At 42.9% G+C, this 14,579-nt stretch overlaps 1 protein-coding gene across 1 annotated transcript in view; it reads right to left on the bottom strand.

Moving 5' to 3' along the window:
• The window catches only part of CDH4 (cadherin 4), a 426,465-nt gene that overhangs the window by 71,676 nt on the left and 340,210 nt on the right, over nucleotides 1-14,579 (bottom strand). Inside the window, exon 7 of the mRNA XM_027646096.1 lies at nucleotides 4,305-4,477. Coding sequence (XP_027501897.1) covers nucleotides 4,305-4,477 — 173 coding nt within the window. The remainder of the gene's footprint in view (nucleotides 1-4,304; nucleotides 4,478-14,579) is intronic.

The raw sequence follows: 14,579 nt of genomic DNA, 5'->3' as shown, positions 1-14,579 counted from the left end.
GTCTCAACATTTATTGGTCTGCCAGCAGAGTGTGGGATCAACCACCTGCTTTTCTCTCATTCCTTTTTTTTTTCCCTCCTGCTTGCTCAAAGTCCGTGTTCATAAAATATTTAGGGGAAGCTCTTCAGAGGATGATATTGCCTACACTATACCCCCAGTGCAGGTTTACTGAGCTACTGAGACAGATACTCTGCCACTGGAGAAATCAAAATTGGTGATGGAGTTGAATTACTGCACTAGGAGCACTGTCAGACTGACAGTCTGGGCTTGATCCCACCTGGGACACTGGGCTGAGCAGCAGAGGAGAGCACGAAGTAACACAGGGAACTGAGCTGATCCCTTATGCAAGGTTATAAGGAGAAAGGCTACTTTTCAGAATGGAAAACAAAAATATGAATGTTCTGCCTGTTTCTGAGACCCTGCTGGGGACAGCTGACCCTTTCTTACCTCTTGTAATTTTCTTCCCAGCAGAAAAAAACCCAAAACAACTCAAAGAAATGTGGAATTCAGATGTGCTGCTAAACGAAGCCATCAGTTGGGCAGCATCTCCTGTAGTACCACCCATTTCTGCAGCAGCCTGACATAAATTAAGTCAGCTACCATGGTCCCTTCCTACCCCTGAACTTTGCCACAACCTGTTCATCTCATATGTTCACAGCCTTCCCTATTAATCCACACATTTTATGCTCCCACTGCCATATGATCTTTCCCTCCTAATTTCATTAAATCAGCTACAGATTTCCTAAGCTGTCCTGATGTTTTCCTGCATTACAGCAAGACTCTGCTTTTAACCTTCTCATCGAAGTCTGGCTGTCTGAATGTACTTTTGAACCTCTGATGCCCTCTAAATCCCTCTCATTTTCCCTCTTAGTTCAAGGGGTAGGTGTTCCTTTATTCCACCTTTGGCATTTCTCACCCTTAGGTATCCAGGTTTACACCAGGCTGTTGCTAAACTGTCCTCCTTTAATAATTTTTATGAAGTGCAGTCCAATTATCTTTATCATCCTTGGGGATCCATTCAATTAAGCGCAGTCATAATGAGTGAATGGACACAAAGCTCTGTAACCATATTTACACACAGATTAATGGGAACCAGGTAAGATAACTTTAAAGCCATCAATATTTCAATACTTTGGCTTTTGATTGTGCTATCTTCAGTGTCAGACACATTTAGGAGAGACCAGCACAATTTGAGAGGCTGAGTTTTTAATTTCCTCCTTGGTTTGTGGAAATGATGGTTTAGAAACAGCAGCAAAAATACATGACTATCTTAAAATAGTTTTCTTGCAGGTTAGACAAAACACTTCCTGTGACACAAAACAAGCTGGAACACTGTATCCAGTTTGTTCTTTCATGGATTGAAGGTAATGGAAACCAGCAAAGAACCAGTATTTAAGTGGAGATGCTGAGAACATCATGAAATCTTATTTAATGAGCATGCAACAGAAATGCTGAGCTAGAAATAGCAGTTCTGAAGTGACTTTTCTCCCTTCTGAAAGAGAAATGCTGGATCTGGAACACGGACCTGTCTCTCAGATATGGAATAGCTCTGGCAGTTATTTTCACACCTGCTTTGCATTGCAGAAACAAGGGAGAAGGGTCCAATGGAAGCTGAAAACCTGGTTCTGTATCACCACAGCTTAACGTAATCGTGTCTCAGGCACTGACAAATGTGTCAATAAGCTTTTGGAGAAATAACTGGTATCCAGGGAATTTATCTTGGTTATAGTAGTTTCAGCTGAATAGGTCAGATTTGTTAACATTTTAATTTACACAAATCTGCATTCCAAATACTGCTCTTCGGCTCCTTTTCCTAACGACAAGAAAATGTCAGCAGCAAACCCAAATTTACTCCTCTAATAGCTTTCTCAAGATTTCAGGAAAAACAAACAAAAACAAAAAACCAATCTGTGATACAGTAACATGAGTGTTTAAACACATTTTTCAATTTAGATGCAATACAATTTTATGTTAATAACCCAGAAAGTTTTGCCAATTCCAGATGTAATCCTGACAGTAGTAGAGAGAGCTGGGAATGAGCATGTCCCATAGCTTCAGGGCAGCCCCAGGATTGTGCCCAGAGCTGGTTGTTTTGCCTTAATCCAAGTGTCCCTTGCCCAACCTTCTACTCAGCTTGGGACACTCAACACCATATTTCCATATACAATGTGCCAGCCTGGATTTCCTGGACCCTGTGCACAGGGGAACTAACATGAAGCACACGGTTCCCCTCTAAGTTTTTAAAATGCTTCAGATGCAATGAGAGAAACCTGAAAAAAGATGACTAGTCTGCCTTATCCTTTCCCCTTAATTATCACCTGCCTCTTTTTCCACCTGATCTGCTGAGATTAAAACTCATCTCCCACCCAGATATCCCAATCTGTGTTTCTGAAATTATTATAAACTGATGACCTTTCTCTACCCATAAAGCCCCACGTCAACATGCTGGCCCCCACTGATGTCAGGGGGGTAATAATAGTTCTTTCATTTCCATAATATCACCATTTTCCTGCCAGAGTTCCGATTTCTCCTCTGAGTACTCTGCCTCTGTCCCCCTGAGGGCTGCCAGCAATCTCTCCAGCACTTGCTTCTCCTCCTTGACTGTAAGCCTGCCGCAGGCTTCGGAACTGCTTGGGATAATCTACCTGCTTAAGATTCAGCTAACTTCTAAATAAAAAGAGTAGGGAAAGGTCAGATCTGCCCTAGGTCGTGCTTGCAGAGTCTGCCACATCAGGTGGGAAGGAGCAGGCGCTGGTGCTCCTCCTGCTCCCTCAGCTCTGGGCTTGTCTTCACATCTGGAAAACTCTCTGCTCGCCTGACCTTCTCCTTGGAAAGCTCTTTCACACAGTGTCTCCCCCTGGGGCAGCTCTCCCTGAGACAGTGCCGAGGGGAAGCCCCAAACCCGTGCCAGCCCCAGGGCTCTCTGCGTGCTGCCGAGCTGCTGCTGGGGCTTTTATCTGCTCTCAGCAGCTGCCTTTGGGATTCCTCCCAAAGCTGCTCTGAAGCAAAAAAGTGCCCCAGACATGGGAATGAAATGGGCACAAACTCCAGCAGAGAATGCCTGTTGACTGGAGCCTGGGAGAGCCCTTAGCAGTGGGGCCAAAAGCCGCTGGGTTGACGGGCACAGGAGAAATCTCTAAGGTGCTGAAGGTTTCACCCCTCTGAGGTTAGGGTCCCAGACAGGAAAGCCATGCACCAGCCTGCATGTGGGGACTCCTGTTCACTCAGTCCCTGCCATCAGGGAAGGAAAGGAGACAAAGGAGAACAAAACCAGTTTCTGCTGCCTTCTTTCAAAAATGCAGCATGCTGGGCTCTCCTAAAATGGGTTTTACTGGACTTGTTACCTCTGCAGACTGCTTGAACAAAAACATCTGAGCCTCAGACTATGCAAGCCCTTCCTTTCCTATCTGCCACAGAGCTCAATGAACAAATGATCCTTCCCAACATTTAGTTAACCAAGATTCCCCAGCTGCATTGAACAGGTGATACTCCATGACCTGCACAGTCCAAAGGGGAATAAAACCAGAACTTAAGTTCTGGGGTTCTTTCCCTTCACACCCATTGACCCCTGTCCCCTCCTTCCCCATTCACTCCATCCCACCACTGATGCACTGATTTTTGTTTAATGTGTGGGCTATAAATGCTTTGTCCTTGAGCTGCACAGCTAGAGGAGGCAGAGCTCTGGGAATCACATTATATGGCTTACACTGGCAGAGTATGGCTGTGTCAGTTAAAATGAAATTTCTTGTGCATTTGGAAAAGCTGTACATCATAAAACACCAGGAAGAAGAGGTATTAAGAGTAGAGCCCCACAGAAAACCAAAATCACTGGAAGACATTTTCCTAGTTTGGAAGAGACACAAGAATGCCATCAGGAAACATGCAAAGTGTACTGAGTATGGGCTGTGTAACTGCTTTCAGAGATAACATGCAAGACAGGTCTAGAAAGGGCTAGAGGTGTCTGGCATTTATTGTCTCCCAACAGAAAGGGGACAAATGACAAGTTATTCATCCCCCTGCTCCTTCTGGAGTATTTCTACATCTCTGAGTTTTACAAATTTACGCAAGGAAAATATCAACGCCAGGAGTTTGAAGATTCTCCCAGGGTTTCATCGACCAATATGGATTAAGACAAAAATATCACATCAAAGCCATGATGCCCCACAACTGCTGCAGAAGCAAAGACCATGATCTCCACATTGCAACTCGAACTTTTAGAGGCTCAGCATTCAAGACAGGGCTTGGGCTTTGCAAGGCAGCAACCCTCAGTAACAGGACACCTGGTAGGACGGCTTCAAACTCACCTCTCTGTCGAGTCCAGCAGCCACAGTGACAATGTCTCCTGTCTCGCTGTTAATGGTAAACATGTTTTGTGATGGGCTCTGTGGGGTCTGAGTCACGATCCGGTACCTCACCATCCCGTTCGCTGTGGTAGCGTCGTCTGCGTCATTTGCCGTCACCGTCATCACGTAGGTACCTTGGAACAAGAACAGATGAATTATCAGGACTATCTCGCTGCAGAGCAGATTGCAGTCCCATTGACTTGGGGTCATGCATTTTGCTCAGAAATTCTATGCAACAGACATCCCATTTCAATCCAGCCAGCCAGGCAAGGATTATGGAAATAGCAACACTGCTGAGACTAGATGATCTGGAAGGATACTGATTACACATAACTGGTAGATAGTGAGAAGTCATATGAGGATATCTATGATTAAATTCTAATTCTTTCAGTGATTGTAAGTTTTAGGGCAGCATTTTTTGTCTTGCAATTTCACAGATTCTCAAAGGGGATTTTTTTTCCCCATCCAATCACTGCATCCACATGCATTCAGAAGTAGAATTTAATAGTAGAAAGCCCATCAGACTTCTCAGTAGCTTCAGAAAGACACCATCAACATGCCCATGCCTAGTGCAGGAAGCAACTGCTTGCTGCCTCTAGTTCTTGGAGAAACATCCACCTTTCTGGCCCCTCCTGGAGAAAAAAATCCATTTCTGCAGAGCAAATGGAACAGCTGCTGCCCAGCAGGACAGAAAAATCAATGATTTGGTATGTGCGGCCAGTGATGTATTGAATTGTTGGTTTGTTTCTTGCTAATCACCAATGTCTTCATTTGCCTTGCAAAAAACAATCTCTACTTTCTAGATACTGTTGGGAGTGCACTGATGCACTGACAGACTCATTAGCACTGGAGTTTGGCAGCAGGGTGTTTTGCTAAAGTGGGAAATTATCATTATGAGGGTAAAAGATGTTACTTGATTGGATGGACTCCTGCAGCTGCATGGTCCTGTGACCCCCCAGAGCTCGTAGGGCCCAGCTTTATGCTTGTTATATTGGTAGGAGAGAATGACTAGAAGGGCAGGCACACACTGCTCATGAAAAGCAATCTGCAACAGCGGATGAATCTAATGATACGAGACCTGAAAGGAGGAGTGGGGGGCAAAGAGAGACAGTGAAACCAGACATAACCTCGTTTAGTGACCACCAAACCCAACAGCATCAATGGAAAGATGGAAGGTGCCACTCAGATACTGCTCATTTGGGAAGGCTGAACAGATGGACCAACTTATGAGCCTCCTGTGCTGGAGAGATGCAAAGTGGTCCCAAGGAGAACCTGAGCTGGTTCGAGATGGAGCCACACGTTGCTTTACAAGAAGAGCTGAGTTTGTCCTGCTTGCTTGGTTAGGTGTGAGCCACTGGCAGGCTTGAGGACGTGTGGCTCCATCCCCATCACGTCATGTCTCCTCTCATATGCCCGATCCCCAGCTTGGTCACAAAGCTACCAAGCTCCCAGTTCAGGGAAAGCAGAAAGCTCGAGAGCTTGCATCTGTTTGCAAAGGACTTTAAAGTTATCTCACTCTCTAAATGGGCAAATCTAGCATTGGCTGCAGCATGTCCAAATTCTGCACTTTAGCCAAATGTCTTTAAGCCACTTAGCACACAGGAAATCCCCCCAGTACCCTCCCCAGCTTTGGGAAACCAGTGTTTCTCCGTACTAGCAAGAAAAGGCCTCAGAATTTTGTATTTTTGCACTGTACGAAGTGCTTTGCTGATCTCCTTCCATCTGCTCAATCAGGCTCTTTTTGTTCTCAGTGGTGATACATATATTCCTGTGAGTTTTCTTAGTTCAATAAGAATTATAGATTAAAAAATAAATGAATGTGTAAAGCAAATCCTAATGATGAATACATCCCTGTCTTTCTGCAATAATCCTGATTCACATTTGTGAAATGAAAACAAACTATTCAACAACTTTAACACTTTTTTGATCAATAAACTTCAGGAGAGGGAAGGAACACTGAATTGAAACAAGGCTGTGCAAGCAACAAATTTTCTCTCTTTTCTCTTCAAGCATTCGTTTTTTGCTCTTTTGCAAAACCAGTTATCATGATACAAATAATGAAGCCAACCCTCAGATAACTACAGGGGAAAAGTACAGAAGAAATTTAAATAGGAAATATGCTGAATGAGATGTTTGATTTGGAATTTATGTTATCTTAATGCATTCAATACTGAAAATATCTCTGAACAGAATGTCAAATCCTGGGGCTAATGAAAACAGAAGTGGAAGAGGAAAACAGAATCTATTTTAGGACATGTGCAGTTTTAGGACATATTCCAAAAAACAGGTGGTATTTTGTGATGCACTTCCAGCACAAGAACAGCTCTGAAAATTACTGGCACTACCAGGTTCAGATAATGGCACCCACAGCTGTGGTCCCTCCTCGTGTGGGATCTCTTGGACTGCACTGTAGATTCCAAAATGAACCAGGACGTGTGTGAGGTGGTGGGTTCCCAACCTGCAGGGGAACCTGACAGGCTGCAGCTGTGGTGGGAAGGGGTGAAGGACAGCAGCTATACTGTGGATGGAGAGTACAGTAGGCCTCCTTCACTCTTTCCCTGACCTTTCTGCCTCTTTCCTGCAGTGCAGCATTGGACTGAGCACATCTGCTCTAGAAAAAAGGACTATTTCAAAAGCATTTGACCTACATCCCCATAAAGGGAGATGGGACTGGACAAATGCCTCTAAAGTCATGAACTGAGCACCAGGGAGCTGTATTTCAAGAGGCAATCTGCTCCCTATCTCCTATCTTTAATTTCGATTATGAAACCCAACCACAGAGAAAACAGAGAGGAACTTGGCATTAATTACTATCCTGTAACTTAATAAAATGCCCTCTGCACAGGGCCCTGTGTGGCTGCAGCACTCTGCAGTGCCTGATGGAATTGCATCAACCACTTCCTTCCTGGCTCTCCCTGGGGCTGACCTCTCCCTGTCTGACCACAGTCTGCTGTAAACTGGTTGCAAATTACTTCTTCCTCTCTGCAGTCTGGATGGTGTCTGATATCTCTTCTCCCTTTCCTGTCTACACACTTCTCCCATCTGGCAGTGTTGCCCCAGGAGGGTGACAGCATCTCCTGTTACCCGTGCTGAGGGTATGTCTCCTAAGGAACACTCACTTCTGGGAAATCAGCGGGTGTAACCTACATCACCATCTACATTACACTTGGTTTTCTTTACATTTAGCCTGGTTTTAAGCAAGAAATATATTCTAGATACCTGTGTGCTGCAGTGAATGACATAAACATATATCTGCACACAAGAGTACTCAACAGAGCAAGGTCGATATATGCTGCTCCAGTGTCTAACATCTTCTGGGTGCTATATAAACTCTTTCCCTACTAAGATGGTTGGTGATGATTTACCTGCAATAAAAGTAAATAATGTCATGCTTCTATGTCCTTTGCATGGAGATACATCTTCACATACTTTATATTAAATAAAGGAAATATATCCCCATATCCAGCCCCTAATACTACACAAATTAAGCAAATATACACTGGCAGAGTGAGTGCACAGCTCTAACACGCTTGAGGATTGAAGCTGGTATTGTTTGGGGTTAAGTGACAAAGCACAGACTCCCTCGTGTTGCCCACAGGATGTGTGTATGCATTTTGTGGAAATCAAAGTATTAAACACACCATCCTTACATCCCTGTATCTACCCAAACAGAGACTAGAAGCAGTTATTACAGACCAGAAACAATGACAAGCTCCTCCAACTCACAGTCAAGACACTCCCACTGTACTCTGCCATTTTTGCATCAGACCCTGACAGTGGTGATGAAGCTACAAGTGTAAGAGTAAACAGGGAAAGAGGGACTTTACACTTTCAGTGTCTGAGAGAGGAATCACCTTCATTTTTCTGCTCTGCAGGGCTTGCAGAGCATCAGCATCAAAATGAATGCATCAAGAGCCAAAACCTGGGCCCAGTCTGTGCAGTGATTCACAGAACAAATACCCAGTCCAGACGGTCTCTGATGTAACTGCATTAAACTACACACCTGGCCTAACTCAGGTGCATAACCTGTTGAAAGAAAACCATTTCTCATCAAATAAGGCACATGGTATGCTAAATAAAACACCCAACCTAGTACATCATGTCAATATTAAATCAAATTTGTTGCATGTTGAACAGCTCTTCCGAGCAGCAGATTGAATTACCATGCACAGCTAGTGATGACAAGATTACTGTGCATTAGCTTTCATTAACTAATGTGCTGAGTTCATATATCACCTGAGTTAAAATTAATGGATGGCATGATGAAGATCTATCAATAAAAGGCAAGACCTCAAGAATCTGTACCTTCATAATGCATTCTCTTTGATTTCCCAGAGACCACAATTTCCTAGATGTTATTTTGTCAAATGAGATACTTTTGTTTCTAACCATAGACAAGACACATGAGAGAAATGCTTGAAAGCACCCCTTATGGAAAATATTCCCGTTAGATTAATTAAGGTTTCTACAGGCAAAATAACGCCTTACAGAATCTGAGGGGATGGAAGCAAAGGGAGTTAATTTATACCTGTATATTCAGCTTTGTTTATCAATTTTAAAATGAACTGCATCTCCTGGTAAAAGACTGCAAAGAGATTTTGTTAGGTTCACAATATCTCATTTGATCTGCACATGTTAAGCAAAAAGAGAAGCAGAACAAGGAAGATAACTGCCCTGAGTATGTGTAAGCAGATAAGCACGCAGCTGTAAACAAATGTCCCCCCGAAATCACTCTGGAATCTGAGAATCTGCTCAATTCTTTCCAGCTCAGACAGTCCCAAAGCATGCCAAGGACTGATAATTCACATCACGTTGTCTGCAATCTCTGCTGTGCCATCTATGCAACTTCATTTCTCCATAAAGATGGAGCTTTCATGGTTTTAAGGCATACAAACAATATCTTGGCATAGTTGTGCTCCTGAAGTCTTTGTTACAATTGCTTCATAATTGCCATTTTTCTAAGCTGGTTTGATATCCATTAGTTAGATTTAATGCATGTTAAAAGAAAGAGCTAATGGGCACTTATCAGGAATCCAAATAAAAAAATAAAATACAAACCTCTTTCACTTTGCCCTTAATACCACGTTGCTGTAAAAATCACATAATCCTCTCTGTCTACTCCTATGATATAAACAGAAAAAGCTAAAACTTCACCCAGTTTTTACTGACAATGCTCATTCTCTATCCAGCTTTATCTTACAGTTTATGTTTTTAAATGGCTGGTAAATGGTTGCAGAATCATTAAAGGTTGGTTAACCTTCTCAGTCTAATTTTGACCTACAAGACACTTAATTTAATCATTCCCCCATAGTAAAGGATTGAATCATTATGTGCAGACATGTGGTGATGGCCATATTACATTAGATCTTCATTAACCCAAGTTAATAATGGCTTTGTACTAATGGAAACCTCCCCTTACTCCTCATTTTTTCCCCCCAAATTTGAAAGCTCACTTAGTGAATTCTCTGCATCCGATGCAAGACAGAGAGAAGACAGTAATTGCTGCTGGAATGATTAAATACTGAAAAGCAGTGTAAAATTTACAATATTTCCTAAAACCAAAATCTTCCATTCATTGGAGTTTCCTGATACCAGTTTCCTTCCCCACAGAGGATGGGAATCTCATGCCCCTGCTCATGACACACTTCACCCTTTAAGTGATTCCACTCATGGTAATGAGGTCTCAAGGACAGAAGGACACACTAGAAAAGCAAAGGCATCAAAACCAAGTTACAATGAGAAGTGTGACGGGATCCTGAACAAGTCCTTGGAGTACAACTACACACTGCTGCAGTGTTAAAGACAAACATCTCAGCTAACAAACCTGTATCCTCCAAATTAAATGTATTCCATTGGTGATGTGAAGCACTTTGACATACTCATTGCTTAGGGTTTCAAACAAAATTGGGGAGCAGACTCACCAGCAGCGCTGAGTGGAGTTACAGAGGTGAACAGGAACCTGGACAAGACATCAAAATGACAGAAGTGCCTAAAACTCTACTGCAGCTGTAATAAATTGTAAATATACTTAAATTAAATGACACTCCACATGCTCTAGATGAAAAACTAAATAAAACCAGCACTTCCCCTCTGAATGCTATTCCTCCTGTCATAACTGATAGCTCCTGTCATTCTCTTTCACCATTATTTCTGTAATCATTGGCAAATTTTGACCTTTCAAGCAGCTAACCTAATTCATAACGGATGCCACTTCCTAATTAGTGGAGACATCGGATTCTCAGCTTCAGACAAGGCAAGAGCCAACCTAATGAGAATAAAGAGAGCGAGGAGGTCCGGAGAGACAACTGAGCGAGTTGAAGAGGCTGCTGTCATCCAGAACGGAAATAATACCTTCTTACTGTTAAAAACGGAATAAATACCTCCGGAGGGAAAACGAGCAGATGCACTGACTGCAGCACATGCACGGGCCTGGGCAGATTTGGAGATCACTCCTGTCCAGCAGCCTGCAGCCACAGAGAAATCCCACTCAGGATAAAAGTTTAGGATGGGCAAAAGCTCATCCAGCCGCTGAGCAAAGAGTTTTGGCTGCATGAATTCACGAGGCTCAGCTCGGCTGAGTTCCTGCACACGAATCCTCTTGATTTCCAGGGCTTATTCAAAAAAAGGGAGAAAGCATGACTTAGGACAAGATATCCTCAAAATCACCACTGAACTGTGCTCAACAGCACAGCCAGGTTTCATGCTGAAACGAAGGCATATGTGACTCCAGAAATCATGCAGACCCAGTTGCACAGAGCCTGAGACTTGACACACCCGACACAAGGCTTCAATCCAATCCTTGAATTTTGACACTATAATATAAGGTAATACAAGATAATATAAAGTGATGTAATAATATATATATTATAATATATATCATAATATGTTTTTTGTAACTGCTGGTTAAAAGAAGGCAGAGAGTGGGCTATTACAGTGCTGTAACTCCCTCCTAGAGTGGTCTCAGGACACGATTTCTACAGTTTTTTCTTTTACATCAACTTGGACGTTTTTTTTTTGGAGGGAAAAAACATCAGTCTGGGGATTTGCATTTTTTTCTCACTTGCACTCCTATAATTCACTTCCTTGCTCTTGGGACTGGATGTTTCTGCAAAGGAAATTAAGAGCACAGATTTCATAACCACTCACCTCGAAAGAAAATGGAAAGCGCTACCACATGTGTCTGCAGAGAAACAATTTCTTATGTTACAATTGTGCTCGGCTGAGCAAAAGAACTTGAAAAAGAATATTGTGGATCCTAAGTCTGTGTGTAATGTGTGAGAGAACAGAGTTGGGTTGGACGAAGCCATTTTTAATAGCATATGAAATGCAAGGGTAAGAGCAGCACCTGCCCAAGGTGCAGAAGATGGCACTACATTGATGATACATTTCAGCTCGTGATGTACCCAGAAGTAATGCACCCAACCTGTGAAATGCTCTGGGATGAGCAGAAGAATCTGTTGAGACCTAGTCTGGCCCTGAAGATTTTACCTGCACATGACCCCTCTGAAACATTTGGAATTTATGTTATTTTTAGCTTCCAGTGCTACCAACTGGAATGTGCACCCCGTGGCAGCCCCAGTCCATGAACCTGTTCAGGTTGCTCTCTTAAATTTGGACCTTCCTAAATGAAGAGTTCTAAAATTAACTTACTTACAAGTTGGAAATGATAATTGAACGCTGTCACTATGAGTAGAACGATGGCATTTTTGGAACGGGTTGTAATGGCAAGAGGGGACACTCTGTGTCCTATAAACTTTTAAAAATGAAGCATCTTCTCTTCAGATCTCAGGTCCTGCCACCCAGTGACACCCATTCTGTTCCTTCACTGCACAAACAACCTGCAGGACACGAGGTATCTCCTCATGAATTGCACTGTCTGACTGGAGAAGAGGAACAAGCCAGAACTGCAGAATCCAAATTCTCCCCAGGAATATATATATACAAATGCAACTGTACGCTTTAAAAGATTAATTTCACAAGCCTTAAATTGCAGTTTAATTTGAAAACTAATTCAGCCTCATAATTGGCTTTCTGTTCAAATCACTGAGGCTAAAGATTTAAATTCTTAATATTCAGATGACTTTCGAGTTTCTGGCCCCATCTGTGCATTAGTCCATGGTGTTAATCTCTGAGGGAATCTCTGCTGGCATGGAAATAAAATAAACAAACTGGGACACTAGTAGAATAATCAGCTTTTAAAATCCTTGGGTTTTTTTATATACTGCTTATTTTTTATGAGACTTCTTTAACTCAATTTGCCACATATAGATTTGGCTCCCAGCTATTTCATTTTTCACGTGGTATGTTATCAACAATTATTGTATCAGAGTTCCATGAAATAAGGAGGAGATGGGGAAATTTTAAATTACAACATTTCTCATGTAAGAAACACTAATATTCCTTTCTTTTGGAGGACTGTCCATACTCAGCACTCTTTCACACCAATCCCAGGGAGAGTGGTAGGAGTAAACTACACAAGTCCAGGAGAAAGAAGGAGCTGGATGAAACCAGAGTTTAAAAGAAGCCACTCGGACTTTTGCTATTGACTTGAAAGGGACCAAGATGTATCCAGAGAGTTAGTGAAGCGGAAAGGATGAATGGGAATGGAAAAGGCCAGTCTGACAGGAACAAATTGTTGTGGAGAGATGAGTTAATTTTTGACAATCTTTCTGTTAAAACAAAATAGATACAACCCAGAGCAAAGCACCCGAGTCACTGCGGAGCATTTCACATTGACCTTTTCAGAACTGAATGCTTCAGTTAAGTAAGACATCCACATCCTTCCATAAGGAACATTTTGCGGTGGTTACAGCAAAACTAAGCTTCTGCAGAGATGGAAATAATCTTTCTCCATCACACTATTGTCTTGTGATTAAATTCCCTTTTTTTCTTTCGTACTTAAGCATTTTCATTCTATCTTATTGAGCAATTTTTCTTTCGGAAACTGCAGAGTTTCTTTTGGAAGAGCACTCCGCAAAGACACCCCTGGGATCCTGCACCCCCAGTGGTACAAGGGCAGGGACTGGGCTCATGGCAGGCAGTCACTGGTGCTGTACAGAGGGGAAAATCCCACCTCAAGCCCCAGTTCTTTCCTGCCATAAGACAGTGGAGCTCGTGTGAGGCTGCTCAGAGATGCTGGCTGGGAAAAGGCAGTAGAATCCTCGCAGGGCAGGTGGTGCTGGGCAGCGAAGCTCTGCCACCCGTCCCGCTTTGTCAGCGCTTGAAAGGCAACTCCTGCAGCTCTGGGAGAGCTCTGCTGATTAAGGCTGCCAGAGGGAGCAGGGGAATTTCTGCTCCAGCTTGCAGCTGCATTTTTAAAACTTGGCTGTGTTCTTCATATAGAGGCAAAGTTCAAAGAGGCAGAACATTATTCAACATGAGTAAAACACGGTCTTTTAAGATACACTTTCAAACAGTGGCACGTTAAATCAAAACAACTCATGGAGGGGGAGAGCACGGAAGAAAGATGGTCCTGTGGAAAAGGAAATCTTGCATCACTACTCCTGTTCTACATTTTTGGAAGGGCCTGCATTTATACATTTAAATTGTCAACTGCTTGACCTGAGGCTAGATAAGCTAGAAATGCATTAAACTGTTTCCCAGAGAGAATTAGAAAAAAAGGAAAGAGATGCAATTCAGTTTAAGAGCCAGCAAACATCTGAGGATGCACAGGAGCCAGGCTGTGATATGTAGTTCACACTACAGAGAAGTTCACCAAGAGTGAGCTCCTGATTTCAAGAACACTATGCTACGGAGCAAGACACTATTTCAATTAAGTTATTATAATCTTAACCAGCAACAACAACCTATTACAGTTAATAATACTTGATGATTTCTTTTCTATTCCTGTCAAGGGTTGCTTCAAGGTGACTCACAGAGAGCACACTCCTTGGGAACCCAGGCTGAGTGCTCTGCAGACTGGGAAGCCCCTTCACTTAAACCCCATCAGACTGTCTAATGAGTCTCTTCACATTGCTGCCAACTCTTTTAGCTCTTGGACAATTTTGTATATTTATATTTCAGGCTAAAGCAAACTTGCTTCTGTGGGAGGCCGAGTGCCCAGCAGTATCACACCATGCTGCAGGCTGGAGTACGGCTCTTTCCTGCATTCCCATTTCCTTGGTTCACTCTACTCTCTTTTGGCTTATTCACTGTTGAGTCAGTAGGTCACATCCTTATTTGGCCACTCTCCATCCCCTGCTGTGGCCAGGCACCATTTCCAGCTCCCTGGCAGGG

This window comes from Corapipo altera, unplaced genomic scaffold (assembly GCF_003945725.1).
Source record: "Corapipo altera isolate COAL_440 unplaced genomic scaffold, ASM394572v1 64, whole genome shotgun sequence".
Taxonomy (NCBI): Eukaryota; Metazoa; Chordata; class Aves; order Passeriformes; family Pipridae; genus Corapipo; species Corapipo altera.
This window is presented reverse-complemented; position numbering and strand designations above follow the sequence as displayed.